Consider the following 23,011-nt stretch of genomic DNA (forward strand, 5'->3'; position numbering starts at 1 on the left):
ACCAGATTTAAAAGAGGGCAGAGCTCCTGCAGCTTTAACTGGTGTGACGAAGAGGACATTTCACCAGGTTCTCCATATATACAAATGACACCTGCTGAAATTTCCTTTTCAATACAACAGTTAAAGATACAGGAGCCCTGTCCTCCTTTTCATAGGGTCACCCTACAGTGTAAGAATTTTATATCATGTCCATAACCTTTCTGTAGCCTGCATAGTTCCCAATCTGGACAGGCCTCTTTCCCACTGAGCTGGAAGAGTCACACGCTGTTATTTCAGTTATTTCAGCCCCATCTCAAAGTGCACACCCTACACCCAAATTCGGGAGCCCGTCTACACTTGTCTAGATGAAACGTAACAAGTTGGCAGAGATGACGTCAGCAGTCACGTGATGCTGTTGTTGTTACGTTTCTTCTGACTTTTAAAACCGTTCCACTTTCTGTTAAAATCGTTTTAAAACTAACAATGTGCCCCAACCTTTCGTTGTATTCAATGCCGTCTTTCAAAGTCATGTCTCGTGACCATGGTCTTTGCTTCCTGATTAGGACAAGTGAGGGCTTTTCTAGGGGAGGGAGAGCTGGCACAACGCGATGAGGAGGAGGGGGAGGGAGGGCGGTGAAAGAGGGGACAGAGGCTTAATTTTTTTAAAAAACCGCTTAACTTTCGGGGCGCACGTGGCCCCTTTAAGACGCTGCAGGGCTTCCCTCGTCCCTACGCGTCGCCCCGCCTCCCTGCCGGCTTATCCCGGCAGGTCTAGCTCAGAGTCACCGGAAGAAGGAGGTTTACTTCAGAGCCGGTATGAGCATAATGAAGAACGTTCTAAAGAAGAGTGTGCCGGGGTAAAACGATAGAAGAAAAGGTATTTCGATTGACTGGGCTCAAGTTGCATTTTGTAACGTAGCAAGGGAGGACGCAACAATGCACTTAAACAATGGTGTAATGAATAGTGTAGATCCTGCCTGGAAAAAAGGCTCAAAAAATGGATCCTCAGTGGGCAAATTCAGACCTGATCTGGATATATCCCATGACTGGCTTTATTCAAAAGCATCTCTGACTGAATGCGTATGCCTCTCCCCATGCTAGAACAGGGTTGCAGATGTGAGAATGGGTAACAAGACAAATGATCACAGTTTTCTTTTTAACAACAACAACAAAACTTGTTATGGCAAAGGTACTGCTCATTTTTAAGGAACAGAACACACACACTGGGAGAGAAAACAACAGCATTGGATTTTATATTTCAGCAAGATAAATTATTCATTCTAGGCACCAAAGAAAATCAACAATGAAAGGTAGTTCTGTTTCAGTCGCCAGGACATTAATACTCCTGTAGTGAGAGCATTATGCCCATTTTACAGTCATAAAACAGATGCAATCTGCTACACGTGGAGACAAGACCTGTCACATTATAGACATGTCTCTGCAGGCTCCTCTTATATTTGTTATGTTAATCAAGTAACAATACAGCTATAAAAACTACCGCAGAGTCCTGAGGGGGCCTGGAAAATAATTCTTTCCTAGCGAGAAAACTGTTTGCCTTTTTTCAAGCATGGAGAGAGTTTTAATTAAAGTCAAAGGAGAAATGTGTACAATAATAATACTTCTTTAAAAAAAACCTTTATCCTTTATAATGTGCAACTCCATTCTGATGCTGTAAGAAATTGTTTCTTGCGCCTCCTTTAGCGTAGCAAACACCTGTGAACGCACATTCAATCCACTGAGGTAACTGGACTCGCTGAGTCCTCCCCCAAATTCTTTGGGCTGGTTCGCACACACATGTTCATCACTTGGTGACTGTGCCAGTGTGTGTGAATATGTCATAGTAGTTCAAATCACAAATCCAACTTTTATATCCCCTCACCCACAATGCATTTCAGTACAGTCCCTCCGTGTGTCATCAGGTGTACAACCATCAAAGAAATTAAGCATTGCACACAGATATGTCTAGCATTCCTTTGTCATTGGACTCTAGCCTCTGCCTGAACAGAGAGTCTAATGGTAAAACTGTGTCTGGACTGTACGTCTTTATGACTGGATGGCCAGTTAAGAACTAAAAAAAAAATGGGGGGGGGGAGGAAATGCATCACCAAAATAGGACAAAAGATGACATCAATTTGCCAAACATTGCATATGGTAATTTATATGTGCAGGTGTAAATTTACAAATTATAATTTACAGAGAAATACAGTTCATCTCACTATCTTGTGGACGACTGTGTCCAGGTGGCCTGTATGTTGTTCAGGGCCAACTGTTGGTGGGCAGCAGTTCTTAAAGTTTACCTTTAAATTGAAATGGAACAGAACAGCCTTTCAAATAGAGAAGGCCTTCAAATGGAGGATGATCCTTTGGCAGCCTTTTAAATAGAGGACTATCCTCTGTAAAAGAGGACACATGGCCACCGTTCAGACAAGAGAAGGAGGAATTTGTAGTTTGGGGGGGGGGAATTCATGAACCAATAAATAAAAAAGAACTGGATTCTATTTCGTCCTTGTCAGTAGCTTGGTAGCCTCCTACATGTGGGGAAGCATTCAGTCATGTGACCTCCACCTGACAGACTGAAGTGAGACTGAATCTAGGAACAGTTTTACCCCATGATAAGCTGTGTGTCTAGAGAACTTCTTAGATTTAGACATCTATGAAGTATGGAAGCAGGAAGATGGTCATGCATATAAAAAGAGAAATCACACATTTGTCTCATGGGGAGATGCCTCTGCTGTCCCTGCACCAAGACAACATACTTCTCCACATCCATTAAAGTTACAGAAAGACAGAAAGTGTATTGTATTGGATAGAGTGCTTAACGTGGACTCAGAAGTCCTGGGTTCAAATCCCTACTTAGCCATGAGGTCTCTGGGCCTTAGGCAAGTACCTCTCAGTCATTCCCTCTCCCTCTCTTTCATCATTGTTGTGAGGATGCCATGAAATAATATACTATTATCCAAATGTGATCGAAAGTATGAATGTTAAGCAGAACAATCTGATCCAAGACGAAAAGTACACCTGGAAATATGTAACCTTGAGGTTTCCCTGCTTATGTAAAAAAGAAAAAGAAGAGAATGTTGATTCAGCTGTATCACTGACCCAGTTTGAATGCCCCATCAGTTTTACCTACTCTACATGCACGTTGAAAATTGCCAGCAAGAAAAGCTATAGCAACCTATCAGTTGCAGAAGCAGTGCAGGGTCTCCCACTGATTCAATGAATTAGCAGAACATTTTGTAAGCAAAGACCTTGCTTACGTACTCACAGCAAAAATACAAAAAAAGCATAAAAGTAACACCAAATTTAGAGCCTGCCCCACTTAACCTGGCATCGTAATTAAATACGTCTCATTTTAAGAAATGCCAGGGATAGATTTGGGCCCTGTCTACACACCGTACTGAAGGCGCATGCATGCGCCCCCAGTACGACCCCAAAACGATGGTGTAGACGGCAGCCCAGAAGAGACGGAGGAGGAGGCGGCTGGGGAACCAGCCGTGTCCTTGCCGCCGCCGCCTCCCCGCTGGCCTCCTGCTGCCGGGGTAAGAGCCACCCAGGTCGGAGAGCTCGGCGGAAGCAGAAGCCAAGCTCTCAGATCTGGGTCACTCTTACCCCGGCAGCAGGAGGCCGGCGGGGAGGCGGCGGCAAGGACACGGCCGGGTCCCCAGCCGCCGCCTCCTCCGTCTCTTCTGGGCTGCCATCTACACCATCGTCTTGGGGTTGTACTGGGGGCGCATGCATGCGCCTTCAGTACGGCATGTAGACAGGGCCTAGTTTTGGCAGAAGGAAGAAGGAATCACTATTCACTCTGATAAGTGAAACTACTTTTTTTCCTGAACTGGCCACCTATGGAGTCCTGATGTGAGTCAAAAGGAATAAAAGTTATTTTTATAAGTGGAGCCTGGTGACGCTTTTATGATTAAAGGTTAGGCACATCAGCAAAATGGATAGCATACTTTAATTTCCCAAATCAAAATGCTTCCAGATAATGAAACTTTAATGGAGTTCACAGTTTTCTCACTCTTGCCAAGACTGTTTCAAATATTGCCCAGTCATCTTCCCAGGAAAAAAATAATAATTAATGATGTGTTAAATATTTTAAACTTGGTAAAGTGAGCTTGTTAACTGGTCTACATCTATTTCCATCCCCCTGAATCATTCATAAAAGTTACATTTCTTCAGGGCTTCAATGACTTCAGTCAAACATGAAACTATTTTTAGCTGAAGTACCTGTGCATGTCCCTTTATTAGCATCCATTCCAGGAGAAGTAAAAACCATCTCAAGTGCTTCAAGACTGGTGGCTTTTAGAGCTCCATCACACCAGCGATTTATTGCACACTTGCCATGCCTGGAATGCAGTTTTTCAGCCCGGTACTCACATAACATCATCCACACTCTGCACTCATTTTGCCTCTTCCCCTCCATGTTTGGTTTCTTTTTGGAGCAGGGGAAGTCTGGATTATTTCCCCTCCCTGTGAAATAAATGTGCTCCTCCCTCCCTGGTGTCATTGCATTCTATCTGACCATCCTGTTCTTTGTTGGGGGCATGTGTGTCTAAGGGCGGTCTTGCTAACAAAAGAAGAGAGCAGGGTGGTTCTCTACTTAACCATGGAGGGAGAGAGGTCCCATTTAACTCTATGTTCTTACTCCAGAGTAGGCATTTTCACCTTAAAAGAAATGCGGAAAATGCAACCCCCTTGCCCACAGCTCCCTCATTTTTAAAGATGAAGAGATCAAAATTGGCACAGTGATAGTTCTTAAGGAAGGCTTTAGCCAACCCAAGTTTGAATCAGATTGGTTCATCTCTTGATTTTAAGCATTTTTTAAATTCAGAAAGACTATTAAGCTGGCAGATCTCTCCCGGCAGGCCATTCCACAGTCTGGGAGTGGCAGAAGAAAAGGTCCTCTTGGTAATGTTGTCAACCTAATTTTGGCTGACTGAAGTAAATTCTTCCCAGAGGACCTGAGTGTGCAGTGCAGATTTTACGGGAGAAGGCGATCCCGCAGGTAACCTGGACCCAAACCGTGTAGGGCTTTAAAGGTAATAACCAACACTTTATACTTCACCTGGAAACTAATTGGCGGCCAGTGTACTGATTTTAAAGTCGATGTGATATGGTTCCTCCTAGCTGTACCAGTGACCAACCTGGCTGCCATATTTTGAACTAGTTGAAGTTTCCGGACTAGGCACAAAGGTAGCCCTATGTGCAGCGCATTGCAGAAGTCGAGCCTCAAAGTTACCAGTGCATGCACTACTGTCCTTAGGACTTCCGACTCTATGAAGGGGTGCATCTTTTGGATGGCAGCACTGAGTTCCCTATTTTGTTTGTTTCGTTCACTTACTGTTGCACAGGATTGCAATGGCTCTCCTTAAATTTTTATTTTAAAAAATCCACGCCATGCCAGAACGTCCCTGTTGGCTTCCCGGACGACAACTGGCATATGGATCCAGGGAAAGGATCCTGGAAGCAGTAAAGCCTGAGATCTTCCCATCTACCCCACCCTGAGTCCTGGAAGGCTCATAGGTGTAGATGAGTCCTCAATCTGGCATGATTCTAGAAGGAGTTGAAATACTCACCTACTGGTGATCATGAGGACCAGGGGTTCCTGCATATGCTTGTGTCTGGATTTTGCTTTATTGGACTTGCTGGGAAGGCTACTGAAAAACTGCTATCTCACCTCTCTTTAAAAAATAGATGTCTTATTATGAAATGCAAATACAACATGTTTAATGATAAATGATTAAGAATTTTGAAATGTAAATGGGTAAAAAGTAATAATTGTATTAAAAGAAAAATACACAAACACAAGCAGGCTCACAATGAATTCTGGTAACTGGCATCAAAAAACAGTTGTCAAGACAACCTGGATGGTATCCAAATGGATACTGCTGAGTTGAAATCCTATCATTTGGGCCAAAGAATTATTTGAGTAATGAACAGATGTATGACTTTTATTTCAGGTCAAAACTGTATGTAAGTTTTTTCGCTTATCAATGAATGATAAAAATAAATAAATGTGTAAGTCATACACATCAAAGAGCTTGATATACCAATGTCTATGGGGAGGAATTAGACTCGTTTAATTGGCCTAAAAGGTGTACATGAAAGCCTTTTTAATGTTTAATTTTTTAAGGATTGTTTAGTAACAATAATATAATTCATAGAGTCATAGAATAGTAGAGTTGGAAGGGGCCTATAAGGCCATCAAGTCTAACCCCCTGCTCGACTGTAAATCCTAAATTATGGTACAGTAGATAATGTTAGCTATGTTGAAATTTCTATACAAAATGGTATCAATATGTGCTGATTCTGGAATGAAGGAGCTTCTTATTAAAAGCTCACCAGGCCTGTGCCACCTGAATAGCCAATTCAGAATTGAATTGTTAACTTGGTACTTAGGATGAGATCTCTCCTTTATAAGCTACTAGGACTAGAACAAGAAATGTTTAGGGAATTCTATTTCCTGTTGAGCTATTAAAATCTAAGAATCTTTAGCAGTGCCATGTTTAACAACAAGAATTTTTATTTTATTTTATGCATTATATTTTAATGTGATGTTACAAGTATATTTCAATTTAAAAAAAAAATGGATCAAAAGACCTTACAATTCTTGTTACAACAAACCCAAAATTGAATCCATCTAAAACAATTTTGGCTTATGCTTTGTTTAAAATGTATTGATCAGCTGTAAGTAGTTAACTGACGGCCAGAGGCTTCCTAAATACTGAGCTTTATCACACCAGCGTTATACTGTGCAATCACTGTGAATTGCGTGCAAAGGACTCCGAAGTTTTCCAGCTTATAATCAGTTTTTATTGTGAAGTACTCGGAAGTTTTCCAGTTTATAATCTGCTTTGACTGTGAAGTACACCCATGTATCCTGCTTAATTGTGCTATAAAGGGAAAAGACCCGCCCCATTCAGGGCTGGTGCTACCATAAAGGCCACTCAGGCGGCCGCCTAGAGCGCCAAGCTAAGAGGGGCGCCGGGCAGGACTCATGCGAGTTGTTGGCTGTGAGCCAGCCCAGCCTGGCCCAAGGATTCAGCTGGGCCTGGGCCCCACACCCGCCCAGCCAAAGCGAATCCAGGGACGCTGGGTTAGGGTGGAGGCTCCACGTCTGGACTTCTGGCTCGAAGCCGCCCTCCCAGAGCCGCTCTAGCTGCCCAGAAGTCACCCTCCCAGAGCCGGGAGGCCACCACCGCCAGAAGAAGAAAAAGCATGTGGTGAGCTCGACCCTGGCCCAAGCCAACCTCTGCCTTACTCCCAAGGAAAGGGCACCGTGTCGCCTCGCCTCTCTCTTCAAACAGGCTGCAATGTCCAGGCAGGCGGGCAAGCAAGACTCCCTCTTCCTTCCCCCAGGAAAGCTAGGGACTTCTGGACTCCTCGCAAGACAAGCTCTCCTGCTTCCCGATCCTGCGCGCATGGATCAACAGGACTTGCATCTGAGAAAGTGTTGCACCAGGAGGCACCAGTGTGGCCCGATCTGCCTATGCCTCCTTACTCGGAAGCCTTATTCCCCCGAGTAAACGTGTGGAGGGGATCGGGATGCCAGGCTGCATAGCGGGTTGTGTTTGCACGGAAGTAAGTCCCGGTGAATTCCAGACGGCTTGGTCCCAAATTGAAGTGAGCCAGTCCCAGCTCTCCACTCAGCGCACACGTTCGGACTTCCGCACAATTTGAGGGGGTTGCAAGTAGCTCACTTTGCCTAGGGCACAAAATAGTTTGGCACCGGCCCTGGCCCCATTTTGCTACTAGTTTCCGAGCGTGTTTTCCAAGCGGCCACTGGGGCGCAGGAGCAGGATTTGATATGAATTAAACAAATGCTTACATCTGCGTAAGCTTTAAAGATAAAGAATTCAAAATCAGCACAGTAATAGATATTAAGGAGAGCTTTAAGCATACCAAATTTGAATCAGATTGTGTCATCCGTTGATTTTTAACAACTTTTTTTTTTTACATTTCCCCCCTTAAACCCTTTGCAAAAGATCTTAGGAGCGCTGCTGCCCAGGGTGTGATTTAGCAGCAACAACGCCAATAGCTTAGCGCTGTAGGGGATAATTCGAGGGAAACAGGTACGTAGGATGAAGCTAAGAGTCACAATACATGGTTAGTGAGCTGCGTTTGACTTAGTAGGTCACAACTTGAGCAGTCACACCTTGACCCTCCTGGTAAAGTAGGATTCAAGGTTCAGCTAATAAATTCTTTGTTCACAGTCATTGCTTAATGTTCCTAATGCAAGGTATTGACCGCAGTGAGGTAAGTACATACATGGAAGGTTTGGGGTGCAGGAGGTGGCTGAGATATATATCAATCTAAGCCAGCCTTCCAAAGTGATCTGTCTTTAATGAAGTTTCACCATTTTATCTTATTGATATAATCTATTTTACAATTTTCATTACCTCTTTTCACTCTTCCCTGCCAGAAAGAACATCTATGAAATATTCAAAATGCAAAAATGGTGCGTGAGTTTTTATCCCCCCCCCCTTCCTCCCAATCCTTTTTCTTTTTGTGTCATGCCTTTTAGATTGTAAGACTAAGGCCAGGAACTGCCTTATTATTCAGCTGTTACAAAACAGGGCAGCCCATTTACTAACAGGGACTGGCCGATGAGACCACATCACACCAGTCCTTTTCCAGCTTCATTGGCTGCCAGTCCAGGTCCGGCCCGATTCAAAGTGCTGGTATTAACATTTAAAGCCCTAAACGGCTTGGGGCCAGGCTATCTGAAGGAACACCTCCTCCCGTATGTACCTGCCTGGACCCTAAGGTCATCTTCAGGGGTCCTTCTCCGTGAGCCCCTGCCAAAGGAAGTGAGGCAGGTGGCTACCAGGAGGAGGGCCTTCTCTGCTGTGGCACCTCGGCTGTGGAATGAGCGCCCTAAGGAGGTTCGCTTGGCACCTACATTATATGCTTTTAGACGCCAGGTGAAGACCTTTTTATTCTCCCAGCATTTTAACAGTCTATAAATAAATTTTAACTCGGTGTTTTAAATTTGTAATTTTGCATTGCTGCTGTTTTTATCTGGTTGAGCTTTTATATTGTATTTTATATTATAGCTTGATACTATTGTTTTTACTTTGAATGGTTTTAATTTTTGTGAACCGCCCAGAGAGCTCCGGCAATTGGGCAGTATAGAAATGTCATAAATAAATAAATAAATAAATAAATAATCTTTCTAAGCCTCTGGGAGCCGTTTCTGCCAAAGAGCAGGGTAAAAATTATCATCGTTGTCACCACCACCTCTTGAGCACTCTCCAAATTTCTATATGTTCTGTTAAAGCATACCCAGAAAGGGGTGGCAATCCTAAAAGGCAAAATCCAAGAAGTTTTGTACTGAAAGGTAAACCTCCTTATAGCTCTTTTTTTTGTATTAATCATGAAGAGAAGAATCAGGAACTCCCCTCCTTCCCCACACCATCCAAAGGGAAAAGCTGCAACTGGACATTTGTAAATGAGGATTGCAAAATACCTGTAAGGCCAATGGCCCTAGGGTAAACCTGAAAGAACTCCCTTGATGTCAGAAGTTATAGCGACGTTTGTGGATGGTGGCCTTTGACCACTCCACATTTGGAGGCAAGGGAATTGGTGTGTGGTTTCCTGCTGAACATCTTGCAGCAGATGTGGTCTCATCGGCCAGTCCCTGTTAGTAAACGGGCTGCCCTGTTTTGTACCAGCTGAATAATAAGTCAGTTCCTGGCCTTAGTCTTACAGTCTAAAAGGCATGACACAAAAAAATGTTGCAAGATGCTGCAACAAGATGCTGCAAGATGGATAAGTATGAAAAGTTTCTATCGACCGTGCTTGAGGTGAGAGTGCGTTTTGATTCTAGTATACAGATAGAGCAGCTGCCCTTAAGTAGGGTGGTCATATGGAAAGGAGGACAGGGCGCCTGTATCTTTAACAGTTGTACTGAAAAGCGAATTTCAGCAGGTGTCCTTTGGATGCATGCAGCACCTAGTGAAATTCCCTCTTCATTACAATAATTAAAGCTGCAGGAGCCCTGCCCTCTTTTGTATCTAGTCAAGAGGACAGGTCACCTGCAGCTTTAACTGTTATGATGAAGAGGGAATTTCATCAGGTGCTGCATGCATCCAAAGGACACCTGCCCCCCATCTTCACGGCGTCACTTAGGCACCACGAGGCCCCTGGCTCCTGCACTAGCGTTCCTTCCCAGCATCTGCACGGGAAGGAACGCAAGTGTGAACTCTACAAACAAACAAAAAGAAAAATGTGGGGAGGAAAGGAATGGGGCCATTCCTCCCCCTTTTTAAACATGTATTATCTGTATCTGCACAGCTGCGCAGATACAGATAATTAAAAAAAATTAAAGGGGGAAAGGAACGAGGCAGCCAGAGGAGGACGCAAGGAGAGGGACTCTGGGCAAACCACCTCTCCTCCCTCTGACCTCCCTCTGGCTGCCTGTTCCTCCCCCCCTTTTAATTTTTTTTAATTATCAGTACCTGCCCAGCTGCACAGATACAAATAATATTTTAAAAAATAGGGGGGGAATGGCCTGATTTCTCTCCTTCCCCCCCCCCCTTTTTTTTTTTTTACTTTTACAGAGGTGTGGTGTCCAATCAGGGGGTGCCATGGGCTGTGACAAGCCTCCGCTGCACAAAAAGTCAGGGTAAGTGCCCGGCGCTTTTTCAGCGGAGATTCTAGGTTTGCCACTGGATAGCTCCACAATGGTGGCTGCATCATATAAATGACTTGCCGCTACTGCAAATCCACCCCGGGGCAAACCCTTCACGTAGACACGCTCCTGCTGAAATTCCCCTTTCAATACAACCGTTAAAGATTCAGGAGCCCTCTCCTCCTTTTCATAGGGTCACCCGACCCTTAAGGGTACACTGGGTCAAACATAAAGAGCCTTTTGCACTTTAGGGAGCAGAGGTGTAGTACTGATAGTAAATGTTCAGTACGTCTGAAGTACAGTTTTTAAGAAGCCACTGAATACGTATAATGGCACTCTTTTCTCGTCTACAGAAAGAAAGAAAAAAGGTACAGAGCACCTTATTTCAGTAAGCACAGGAAGAATAATTGCAGATTCATTGAACGGACCAGTCATGCAAAAAGGAACAGATAAAGACACTGTTGTTCCGCGTATGTCATCCAGCCAGACTTAGGTTTCTATTGGTTAAGTCCTAGGAAACAGGAGACTAGCAACACTTTCTAACTACCCAACAGCACTTTCTAACAAATGGAGAGGGTTGTTAGGTTGCAACCTAGAGATTCCCCTTCTACTCTTACATCTGCCTTAATTACACCTACACTTAATTAGAAGAGGCAGCTGCAGCTTCTGTCTGTTCCCCACCCACTCCAGCTCTTTCAGCCACACCTGCTCCAATGCCTGAAATAGCAAGTAAGGCTGATGCCACACTGCCGGTGGGTGAGAGAAGCACATGGAATTCTTGGCTGAGTGGCACATTTAAAGCTACACTAGGGAAACCTTCAGAACCTGGATTCACTCTGGCAGCCCTGCCATTTCCCACATTCTTTTTGCTGCCACTTCCCAACCACACTGTAATGTCCTCTCCTTCTGCCTTCACCCCAAAGCTGCAGCTTTGTTGCAACAGAAGGAAATCCCAAATCCACATTTCCAAAGAAAGCTGTAGAAACTGAACTGAAACAGACGACAAAGGCATTTAAATGCAGCCAACTAGATAAAGCACACAAGTATAATGTTTATCCACCTATTTGAGATTCAGTAGGAACTACTTAGAATTAGGACCTTACAATCGGGGATGGGAAGGAATTTGTTTGCTCTGTATATTGGAATGAACTGTGCTTGATCACACCTCCTGGACCTGTGTGAAAGTTGGGATTGAGATTCAGTCCACATTTTTAAACTTGCCTTCCTTCCTGTCATGGATCAGGGCCTGACCTCACAGAAATGCATCAGAAGGCTTCCATCTCCCAAAACCCAGGGATCCGTCCCCTATGTCCAGAGGAGTTCACATTGTCATCCACAGACTCTGAGGATTCCAGCCATAAAGACTCTAACTAGCATGTAATAGCCACTCCTGCATCAGCACAGCCCAAGGCTGCTAAACAGGCCCCTTTAAGTGAAAAGGCTGCTGCCAATGTGGAGACAGGGCCAACCAGCTTAAAGAAAGCAAAATCCCCTACTTAAGGCTCAGTCTTGACCTGCTGCTTGTTGGAACATGATATAGACAAGCTTGCCTGGCTTCCAGCCCCAGCTCCACTTGATGCTTTCTATGGTGCTGTTCTGTTCCTATTCCTGCCTTCCTGAGAAACCTGACTAGCTCAAAACCTTGGTGAACTCCAGATGAATAGTAAAACCCAGATGTCACTCATGCCCAACAACTCTAAACCTTTGCCATGACAGAGGCCAAACAGAACACTTCCTTTGAAAAACAGCTTCTAGCTTAACAATTTTCCTTTTGGCCTTCCCCCCCCCCTCCCTACATGGCACCAGCCATCTTTTTTCAATGAAACATTTAAGGGATGGACAGCATATAATTGCATCCTGTCTTCCCAGGGGCAGGCAGCTACTCTGTTCTCTAGCAGCTCAACAGTAGAATGCAAATGGATAAGTGAAAAGGAATTGGCAAACCTTTAATTCCTCCTGGATTTTCTCCTCCATCAATTTGGCTGCTTTGCGATCATCTATCTCTGTTTTCCACTTCTCTGCCACTATTCGAGCTTTCTCCTTAGCCATAGCATCCCGGAACTTCTTTGTAATTTCAGCTTCTTTTTGCTTCCTTTATTAAAAAGAGAGAATGGAAAAACAATAAAGAGGTTTATGGCAACCTAAAGACTCAAAGATTTATTATAGCGTAAGTTTTTGTGGACTATTTACTTCCAGCTACCCCCCATCTATACCGATCAGAGACTGTGCACTGGAACAAGTGAGATTTCCTGATTAAGTAAGACATAATATTCTCACGTATTTTTTCCCATTTCAAATACAAATTGAATAGTCATACTTGTTTTTATTTTTAAAATTGTTTCCTTTTGGAAAATTCTAACATTTCGGACCTAAAAAATGAGTTACTTCATAAAACAAGATAAATAAAAAAGCAGAAATATACTACATATTTCTGGTATTAAAATTGAAAATTGCTTTGAAAGGAAAGCATTGCCCTATGTTTTTAATAGAAAAGGTTACTGAACTTTGAAAATCCTCATCCAACACACCACCTATATCAGTGATTTCTAGAATTTACTGCCAGGATTCCTTTTATGTCCTAGACCCCTTGAGCAACTCTTTTAAGGATCTCTTTCCTCTATAAGAATCCCACCTTCCTTTTTTTTTTTTTTTAACTTTTCCCTTCCAGTAATGTGAGGTTTAAGCTGTAGATGTGGGGTGATTGACACACTGGACACTTTATATATAACCCAACAGTTTACTAATATATTAAAATGAGCAAATTACAATTAAAAGTATTTATTCAATAGAGCTGACTGATACAAAAGCATTAAAAGAAAATATAAGTTGCAAAACACAAGTTCTTTTACCCTTGCTGCATTTAGGCTTTTCCAGCTGCTCTCATCTTTTCCTGCTCTCTCCTCATGCTCTTTCTCCTCTCTTCTTATACCCTCTTCCCCCAAAACAGAAACTAATGTTTGAACTTTGAAGAAATGAAACTTAACTGGAGAAATGAAACTTAACTGGAGAAATGAAGCTACTTCTCTCAGGGATAACCCTCCCAACAGGAAAAAAAAACCCCAGGCTTCCAAGGCCTGACTTTTTACTTTGCCTCTATAGGCCTCAAACCTTCACACTCACCATAATTCTTCTGCTTCTTTCTGGGCTTGATGTCTGGCTCTTTCTGAAATAAGTTCCTCTGAAATCTGCTCATATGCCTTGTCCCCATCAGCTTCTCCCATAATCCAAACCCAGACTTCGCCGTCAGTCCCACTGAGCCATTGTACTTGCTTCCCATTATCTGTAACAGCCACCAAAATAGAGACAAAAGTTCATATCAAATACAAACCACAGACCTGAGCACATGAGCTGTTTCAAGGAAAGGAGCCCAACCACAACATGTTGCACCAACCTTATGCTTGCTTGTGGCAGCTCATGTGATACACTGAATAAGCATCAGGACCAGCCACTGACCTTATGGAAGCAAAGCTGCTGCCTCATTTCCTGAGCCATCACTGCATTATCAGCTCTCTGCTTTGCACCACCCACTCCTCTATGTAATGATGGGTTATCACCTTTTCCTGTTCCCATGGAAATATCCTCTTCCTGCTGTCAGACTTAGGGCTCATTTACACCAAACAGGATATTCCACTATGAAAGCAGTATATAAAAGGCAGGAGCCACACTACTGGTTTATAGCGGTATTGAAGTGCACTGACAACTGTTGGGGCCCATTGAGACGTTCTATATACCACTTCCATACTGCTATATGCTGCTTGGTGTGGCTCCTGCCTTTTATATACCGCTTTCATAGTGGAATATCCTGCTAGGTGTAGATGTGCCCTCAGTCTTGTGCCACAAAGCACTACTCTGCTGACTTCATAATGGTGGTTTTGATCAGTCAGAATGACATCACAATACATAGGTGAAGGTCAAAATTATCATCTTTGAGGTATGAATTTACACCTTCATGCGGAAGAGATTGAAGGTGAGTATAGATAACTACTTTACCATTTCTGTTACCACCCATCTTCACTTGATGTGTGGTTAAAAAAATCCCCTTACACACTTTTCAAGATAAGAAGAAGAAGAAGAAGAAGAAGAAGAAGAAGAAGTAGAAGTTTCTTACCCGCCTCTCCCTCTGGATCGAGGCTGGGAACAACATCAAATACAAAAATACTATGAAATACATAAAACTGATTAAAAACATATAAAACTAATACATTATTAAAATAACAGCCAGACATCTTAACATTCGACTGGGTAGGTCTGCCGGAAGAAATCAGTCTTTATAGCTTTTTTTAAACTCAGAAAGATGGTTAAGTTGACAAATTTCTCCCACAGTCTGGGAGCGGCAGAAGAGAAGGTCCTCTGGGTAATGGTTGTCAGCCCAGTTTTGGCTGACTGAAGTACATTCTTCCCAGAGGACCTGAGTGTGTGAAGCGGATTGTATGGGAGAAGGCGATCCCACAGGTAACCTGGACCCAAACCATTTAGGGCTTTAAAGGTGATAACCAACACTTTATACTTCGCCTGAAACTAATTGGCAGCCAGTGAAGAGATTTTAAAACTGGTGTAATGTGGTCACCCCTAGATGTACCAGTGACCAATCTGGTTGCCATGTTTTGAACTCGTTGAAGTTTCCGGACTAGGCACAAATGTAGCCCTATTCAGAGCGCATTGCAGAAGACGAGCCTGGAAGGATGGCATAGGGCTTCACCACATCAGGTTTTTTATCCTTCAGTTTACTGGGGCTTCTGCTCTGGATTCTTTGTGGGATTAAGATCAGCTCCATACACGGGCTGACACGGACTGTTTTTCTTCCTCAGAATTTGCTGCCTCTCTCTGCTTGGCCTAGGAACTGAGGGGAGCGGAGAAAATGCTGAGAGGGGGTATGCTTTGTCAGAATGTGTTACGCTTTTTCTTTTTCTCCTCATCCTGTTGACTCCACTAAGGTAGCAGAAAACAGATATTATTTAAATATGTGCCTAGCAGCTAGGTCTTTTTTTACTGGTTACTCTAGAGTATTATTTATTTATATTTATTTATTTGTTATATTTATATACCGCCCCATAGCTGAAGCTCTCTGGGCGGTTTACAAAAGTTAAAAACAGTAAACATTAAAAGTATACAAAATTTAAAACATAAGAACAACAGTATAAAAAAATATCCATTTAAAAACAACAGTTCTGGGGGTCCATTAAAAAACAAATTTAGCGTTGTTAAAAGCTGTTAAATGCCTGGGAGAAGACAAAAGTCTTGACCTGGCGCCTGAAAGATAACTGTATTGGCGTCAGGTGAGCCTCATCAGCGAGATCATTCCACAGTCGGGGGACCACTACCGAAAAGGCCCTCTCTCTTGTTGCCATCCTCTGAGCTTCCCTCGGAGTAGGCACTCGGAGGAGGACCTTAGATGTTGAGCGCAGTGTATGGGTAGGTTCATGTCGGGAGAGGCGTTCCATCAGGTATAGAGTAGATGCAGGGCCCCCTGTTCCAGATCTTAAAAACCCATCTGCTTTGGCCTTAGCTATACAATGGTGGAGGTTCAGAGGGGTATGAGGTGGTGCTATGGCAAAACTGCTGCCACAAGTAGACGACGGGTGAAGAATGTGATGAAATGAGTGTTTTCACAATAATAATTACCTTGTTTCTTCATGTGATCCCACCCTTAAGCACAGTATCACAGGGAGTATCTGCACTACAGGACATGTATTCAATTGTGCTCTGAAATTTGTGATCACAGTTTTGGGGTCCGTTACCGTGACGAAGTGAATGTATGTCCTGCTGATCCTACACTTAACTTATATTGCAGAATGGATCATTTCAAACCCATTTGATGTTCGAAAATCGGTCTCTGACCTTTCCCATCTCTGTCAATATATAGTCCAGAATATATTGTCCAGAACTATAGTCCATGAAAGTTAGACTGTCACTTGAGAATAATGCCTACAGAGTTTGCAGAATTCTTTAAAATGGAAAATAGACAAATTATCAGGACACTGGGAGTCTGCATGCCTGTATTTCGGAACACACACAGAGGGATAAATAAAGTTGTCAGTGTTGGATACGGGAAAATTAAATATGGGAACATCGGCAGAAAGAAAAATGGTGGCAGGAAAGTTTGGGCAAAGATTAGAATGTTGGGGAAGTGACAGTTGGTTTGAAAGGCATATAAATTTGGGGGGGGGGGAAGTGCAACTAACCCTTCACAACCACTGCAGACTTTGTGAGGAAAGATGATTACAGACTGAACCAGAGACCAATTTCTGAGACTGAGGGGGGAAATATAACATAGTGATATAAGACAGGCAGCAGTCTATGTTGGGGGAGGGGGAAATCATACAAATAGAAAAATACAGGGAGCAATTTTTTTAAAAAAAAAAACACTAAAGAAGAAATATTGTACATTTAACGGGGTGATGGAGGTGGAAGGAACTAGGAGTTAGAAAACTACAAATAATGGCGTCCAAGGAGAATAACAATTATAAATAGTAAAGAAAAAGGGGGGACATAAGAAGAAATGAAAGAACCAACTCTGGAGTGATTAAACAAAAAATCCACTATATGTGGTGGGGGAAGGGGAGTTGACAGCAGTTCCAGCTAGGGCTGTGCACAGACACACACCCCAGATCCGCTTCGGACCCCGATCCGCAACTTCCAGATCGGGTCTGCTCTGCGCCGATTCGCCAGTGGTCCGCTTTGCTTCACTGGGAAGCTCCGGATCCGAATCAGAGTTCTGCAGTGGCACCAGCAGCGCCAGGTAAGGCCCCCTCCCTCCTCCTCCCCCATTACCTGCCTCCGTCCGTAGTCTGGCGGCGGCTTCAACTGAGCCCGAGGACTCAAACAAGAAGACCAGCCCCCCCCCCAAAAAAAACCCACATAAAGCAATCTATGTGTGTGCCTGTTTTGCAGGGGGATCTAAGAGGGAAAATACTATGTAAATGTTTGAAACTATACTAACAACAATGTAGAAGGTAAGGTGAGAGAAAGTAGGAACAAGTATCATGTATAATATTAAAATCATGGGGAAAATCCACATGTCAGCAAAGTATAAGCAAAGTTGTTCATGTATCCCCCAAAAGGCAGAAACAATAAAGCAAAGATAGTGATAACAGTGCACTTTTTCTGGACGCCAATTTAAAAACTCTATACGGACATGGAGAATATTGTTTTCAGATACAGGAAACAAGTTTATCTTAACAAACTTGTATTCTGAAGAGCAGCCTCTACCAGCTATCTTTTAAATAAGTTTTGTTCTTCTTTTAAATTATCATAAGCTATCACAAAATTAAAACAAAAACAGAAATCCAATACAACAGCCAACAACACCAGGATAACACATCAGCAACAGTAATCAAATGGCTGACCAAAGCTCTTCTGAAACAGAATTGTTTTAATTTGGCATCTTAACGGCAATAATATCCAAATACCCATTATATGGCAATCCATATACAGTAGTTAGACTCCCTACCTATGTTCCAGTGGAAGAGCAAATTGTTTTCAGAGAAGGTACTGAGGACCTGGGCTTTAGGAATCATACAAACATCATGTATAGTTACAGTTTGCGGTGTAGAGATATTCCCTTATTTCGGACACTAGTAGATTCTTTTTTAGAATCTGGTAATTTATGGGCGTGCCTTAAGGTCACATGAGTTTGTTGGAGCACAGGAAGAACTAATGAGGCTGCTGTATGAACTGTTGACTCTCTGTCAATTAAAGTTGTGTTTTATGCCAGTCATCATTCCATGTTTATACTCTTGGATCCATATAAACCACATGGTTCAAAAGTAATCAAGAAAAAGGAGTAGGTCAGGCAGGAAAGGGCAGGGGAATTTGAGGCAGAAGATGCTATGACATTCTAAGGGATTATCTGTACCCAGAAATATCCAAACATTACACATGGAATGGTGCAGCTACAAAAATGAGAAAAGAAGGGTCAAACACAGGCACAATAATTGGAAAGTTGTACACGGTGGCCTTAGCTAGACCTTCCTCATAGTCCGCGATGGAGGAGGGCAGATCTCGTGTTGTGATTAACATGAGATCCCTCCTCCATTTACACATGAGACACGACAACCTCAGGAGGAGAGGCATCGCGCCCGCCATTTTTTAAAAAAAAAGAGGAATGAGCACACAAACGCTCGTGCACTAAAGGTAAGGTTTTTTAATTTTAATTACTTTTTCCATTTTCCCACCCTACCCCGACAGACTCAGCGCTCCTGAGATGTGTGTGGCTCCCAGCTCCGCGCAAGGAATCGCACGGAGCCGGGTCAAACCGCGGCAATGGGCCACACGCAGGACCAGTGCCAGACTATTTTGCGCCCTAGGCAAGGTGAGCTACTTCCACCCCACCAAAAATGCCAACTTTGATTTTTAAGAACAGATGTTTCCTGGAAAAAATAAGAGGCACAAAACTTGAAACTGCTAAATTTATTTTAAAGTGCAAGAAATACGTCATGCCAATTATAGCAAACAAATTGGAAAGGAATGTCTATGGGTCTAAAATGCATTATTTAATAGGAATATCACCTCCAAATCATCCCCCCCAACTCACACGCACGCACACACACACACACTCAGCATCACTCACTCCAAACAAACACACACATGAACACATGCATTCACTCAAAGACCCCATGCACCCCATTCACCCATACATTCTCTCTCTCTCTTCCGGGCGTATTCCGGAAGTCTGAACGTGGAGCCGCCCCACCCCCACCCCAGCGTCCCTGGCTTTGCTTTGGCTGGGTGGGCTCAGGGTGCCATCTCGCCCGCCCAGGCCCAGCTGAATTCTCAGGCCGGCTCACAGCCAACGCGCGTGAGTGCTGCTCTGTGGCCAGCGCCCCTCTTAGCTTGGCACTCTAGGCAGCCGCCTGAGTGGCCTCTATGGTAGCACCAGCCCTGGCCACATGTTCCGTGGTCTCGGGTTCAGCCCAGGACCATGGAAAAAGTGGGCCCAAAGGGGAGGGCAAGATCCCGGGGCAAGGAAGGGATCATCCCTCCCTGATCCTGGGATCCCATGTGGACACACAGGGACGATCCCAAGTTTCGCCCCGGGATTTCACCCATTCTAGCTAAGGCCTATCTCTCCAACAGATACTGAGCACTTTTACTCCAAATGTATTTTACTGCAAGTTTCAGAAGTAAAACCATTTGAAGCCCGAGAACTGTAAGGGACAACTGTGTGGAACATTTAAAGACACTGCTATAAAAAGAGGTTTGGAGCATGGCCCTGAATGGGAAAAGGCTGTGAAAGATGGAGCAAGCAGCATCTTCCAGAACACATTTCCTATTAAGGCATATATTTGCCTGCATCTGGACATCTAAGCAACCATATATTGCAAGTGACCTGTGCGGGAAATGTTTAAAAATGAAATATATGAGTATTCCACCTACACACCCACAAAAGTTTTGGTTTTGACTACAGTCTCAAAAGCTAAGTGATATTTGGGGACCATGTTGTTTCACAAATAAGTCTGTGAGGGTTCTGCAGCCCACAAAATTTAATCAGATTAATAGAAGAGGAAATAGCTCCAAGGAGCCAAACTATGCATTGGACTGCCTATAAAAGCACAGGTGCAAATGGTAATGGAAATCTTTTATGCAGTTGACTGCCATTATTGCAATGCAAAATACTCTCTAGCTGAGGATTTTTGCCGTCATATCTTGCTTGCACGTTTCCAAGAGGCATCTGTTTCACCAACGTGCAAACAGACTCCTGGACTAGATAGGCCTTTGGTCTGATCCAGCATGACTTCTCTTAAGTTTTTGACTTCATATTTTTGGATGCAGCAGATTTATATGTGCATGTTCGTCAATCAACTTCGATAAATATACTTTTGGGACGATTTATGTTTCCTCTTATGTTTACAGAAACCCCCATCTCTTCATTGCCTCTCAACAGTGCTGAAACAAAGTACCTAGAAAATGCAGCACTGTTCGCTTATGGTGTACTTCAGCTTTCAAATTTGAGAGCATGTTCAAGAACGGCAAAAGACACCCTTGCCAATAGAACCGCGTCTATACGCAGATCTACTTAGTGCAATAAGTGTTGCTGATATGTGTTTAACATATAACAATTGCAGTGCATGAAACAGAATTCTCTGAAGAATCTGTTCTTCCTCACTCCACGTCTGGTAATCCTCGGTCTCATAAGTACACGCGCCTTGGCAGCATTAACAACAATTTCATTTTAAAAATGGAGGAACAAAGAGAAATCTGTTACAACAATGGAGACCAAATCACGATAGAGTATGTCGGTGAACGAATAAAATGCCCAGTAGAATTTCTCAATACTTTGGATGTAGCCCATTACATGAGCTCGCATAGAAAAAGAAAGCTATTGCATCAGAGGTAATCCATTCATTAGGGCAAAGGACACCCCCTCACACACACCAGCTGACAAAGAGCTCTCCTTTTTCTCCTTTGTACCACAGTGCCCAATGAGAGAGTGGCTGTGTATACGCCAGCCTCTCAGGTGTTTGGTGTTCATATTCTGGAGCAAGCAGAGTTCAGCGTGCTTCTTTCTCATCCTCTGCTTATTCTAAATCTCTCTGGAATGTCAGACAGTTTGTTAAATTCTCCTGCACAGGAAACTGAATATTTAAGTGGGGAAATGGGCACTACTACAGCCCATTCACAGCCAATCTGTCAGGTTTAGGTACAAGGCCGGTCTTGTACCTAGCGGTTAGATTTATTAGGAAATAGTTTGAGAATGTCAGATGTTCTCTTGCAAGCTTATCTCTGTAATAAGTTCCCATAGAAGTAACTTGGTCAGTCCTTTATCTCAGCCTTGAAGCAGCTAGTTCTCTGGGAACTTCAGAGTGGTTTGGAAAAGGGGGGGCAGCGAAGTGGGTTGTAACATCCCGCCCTCTAGGCACGTGGGCATGGTTTACAGGTCAGAGGACCTGTCTGTCAAGTGGCTTTGAATAGGATTTAAAGGCTGGTGCAAAACTCTCGATGCAACGCCTGACCTCCCTCCTGCTTTGGATTCCATCTCCACTTGGGACTTTGAAACCACTCTGCACATGGACACTTTGCTATATGGACTTTGGATGTCTAAGAACTGTGCCATGAAAAGTAGTGAGGCTTTTCGTAGACTTGGACTTGTGTATGCTGTAGATTCTGTGTTTGTGTCCAGGCTCAGGTGGCGGGGAGGTCCCAGTCCTTAGCAGATGGGACTCCTGGGCTTGAGGCTTAACCTTTCCTGAAGTCATGGTAACAGGGTCAGCTCAGTAGTGGTAGGCTGAGATTGACAAGTGCGAGACGGATCTCTCTGTCTGGCTCTGGTGGCTCAGAGCAACCTTTCCTGGGACTTCGTTTTAGGAGATCGGCCATGTCCCTTTGAGGTGCCAACATATGTGGCATCTGGAGAAGCTCAAAGCTGTTATTGGGGATAATTTCACGAAAAGGAGCCTAAAGCTTTCTAACCATCATTCAACTTTAAGTGTGTTTTGGAAACTCTGTAACCATTAAGCTTGTCTACCATGTGATTTCCTCAATAAAAGAAGTCTCACTGGTGTGAATGTCTCGTATCAGCTTGCCAGCATGTGTGAACGCCAGAGGGAACAGGCATGAACATGACACAATCAGAAAAAGATAGCTGGCTGCTGTTCTCCTCCCTTTCTTTCTCTTCCACAAGGACACGCAGCAGACCACATTTTTCCTGAGCATCATGGTGGTTCAGAAGAAGCTCCAGCCTGAACAGCCTTTTTTTCTCTAGTCAGCATCTCTTTATTTCTGAAATTTGCAGCAATCTGAGAGCAAAGAAAATGAATGTGAGTGTATGTGTCTATATGTGTGTGTGAGAGAGAACAACAGGGTGGTAGCCAGTCACAAGCCAGCTCTTCGATCTAGATTTTGGGAAAACAAGGAAGGTAAGAACATAAGAGCCATGTTGCATCAGATCAAGGGTCTATCTAGCCCAGCATTCTGTTCACATAGTGGCCAAACCACAGGAAAAATGACAAGCAGGACATAAGTCCAACAGCACCCTCCTGCCTATGTTCCCCAGCAACTGGTGTACATAGCCATACTGCCTCTGATAATGTAGGAAGCACATAGCAATCTGGACTACTAACCAGGGATAGCCTTCTCCGGGAATTTTTCTCCCTGTCCTTCTCAAGCCATCCAAATTGATGGCCCTTACTGCATCTTGTGGTAGTAAATTCCATAGTTTAGCTATGCTCTGTGTGAAGAAATACTTCCTTTTAGCTGTCCTGAATCACCCACCAATCAGCTTCATAAGATGACCCTAGTATTAAGGGAGAGGGAGAAAAATGTCTCGCTTTATGCTTTTGGCACACATGCATGATGTCAAACACCTCTATCATGTCTCCCCTAACTTGGCGGTTTCATTGAGCTAAACAATCCCAGCTGTTGTAACCTTTCCTCAAAGGGGAGTTGTTCCAGCTCCTTGAT

The 23,011-nt window shown here is 43.6% G+C and overlaps 1 protein-coding gene across 1 annotated transcript in view; it reads right to left on the bottom strand.

Moving 5' to 3' along the window:
- The window catches only part of SH2D4B (SH2 domain containing 4B), a 135,722-nt gene that overhangs the window by 80,846 nt on the left and 31,865 nt on the right, over window positions 1-23,011 (bottom strand). The window contains exons 2-3 of the mRNA XM_063131661.1: window positions 13,733-13,892; window positions 12,557-12,704 (exon numbers count right to left, since the gene is read on the bottom strand). Coding sequence (XP_062987731.1) covers window positions 12,557-12,704; window positions 13,733-13,892 — 308 coding nt within the window. The remainder of the gene's footprint in view (window positions 1-12,556; window positions 12,705-13,732; window positions 13,893-23,011) is intronic.

Source organism: Elgaria multicarinata, chromosome 8 (assembly GCF_023053635.1).
Source record: "Elgaria multicarinata webbii isolate HBS135686 ecotype San Diego chromosome 8, rElgMul1.1.pri, whole genome shotgun sequence".
In the NCBI taxonomy this organism is placed as follows: domain Eukaryota; kingdom Metazoa; phylum Chordata; class Lepidosauria; order Squamata; family Anguidae; genus Elgaria; species Elgaria multicarinata.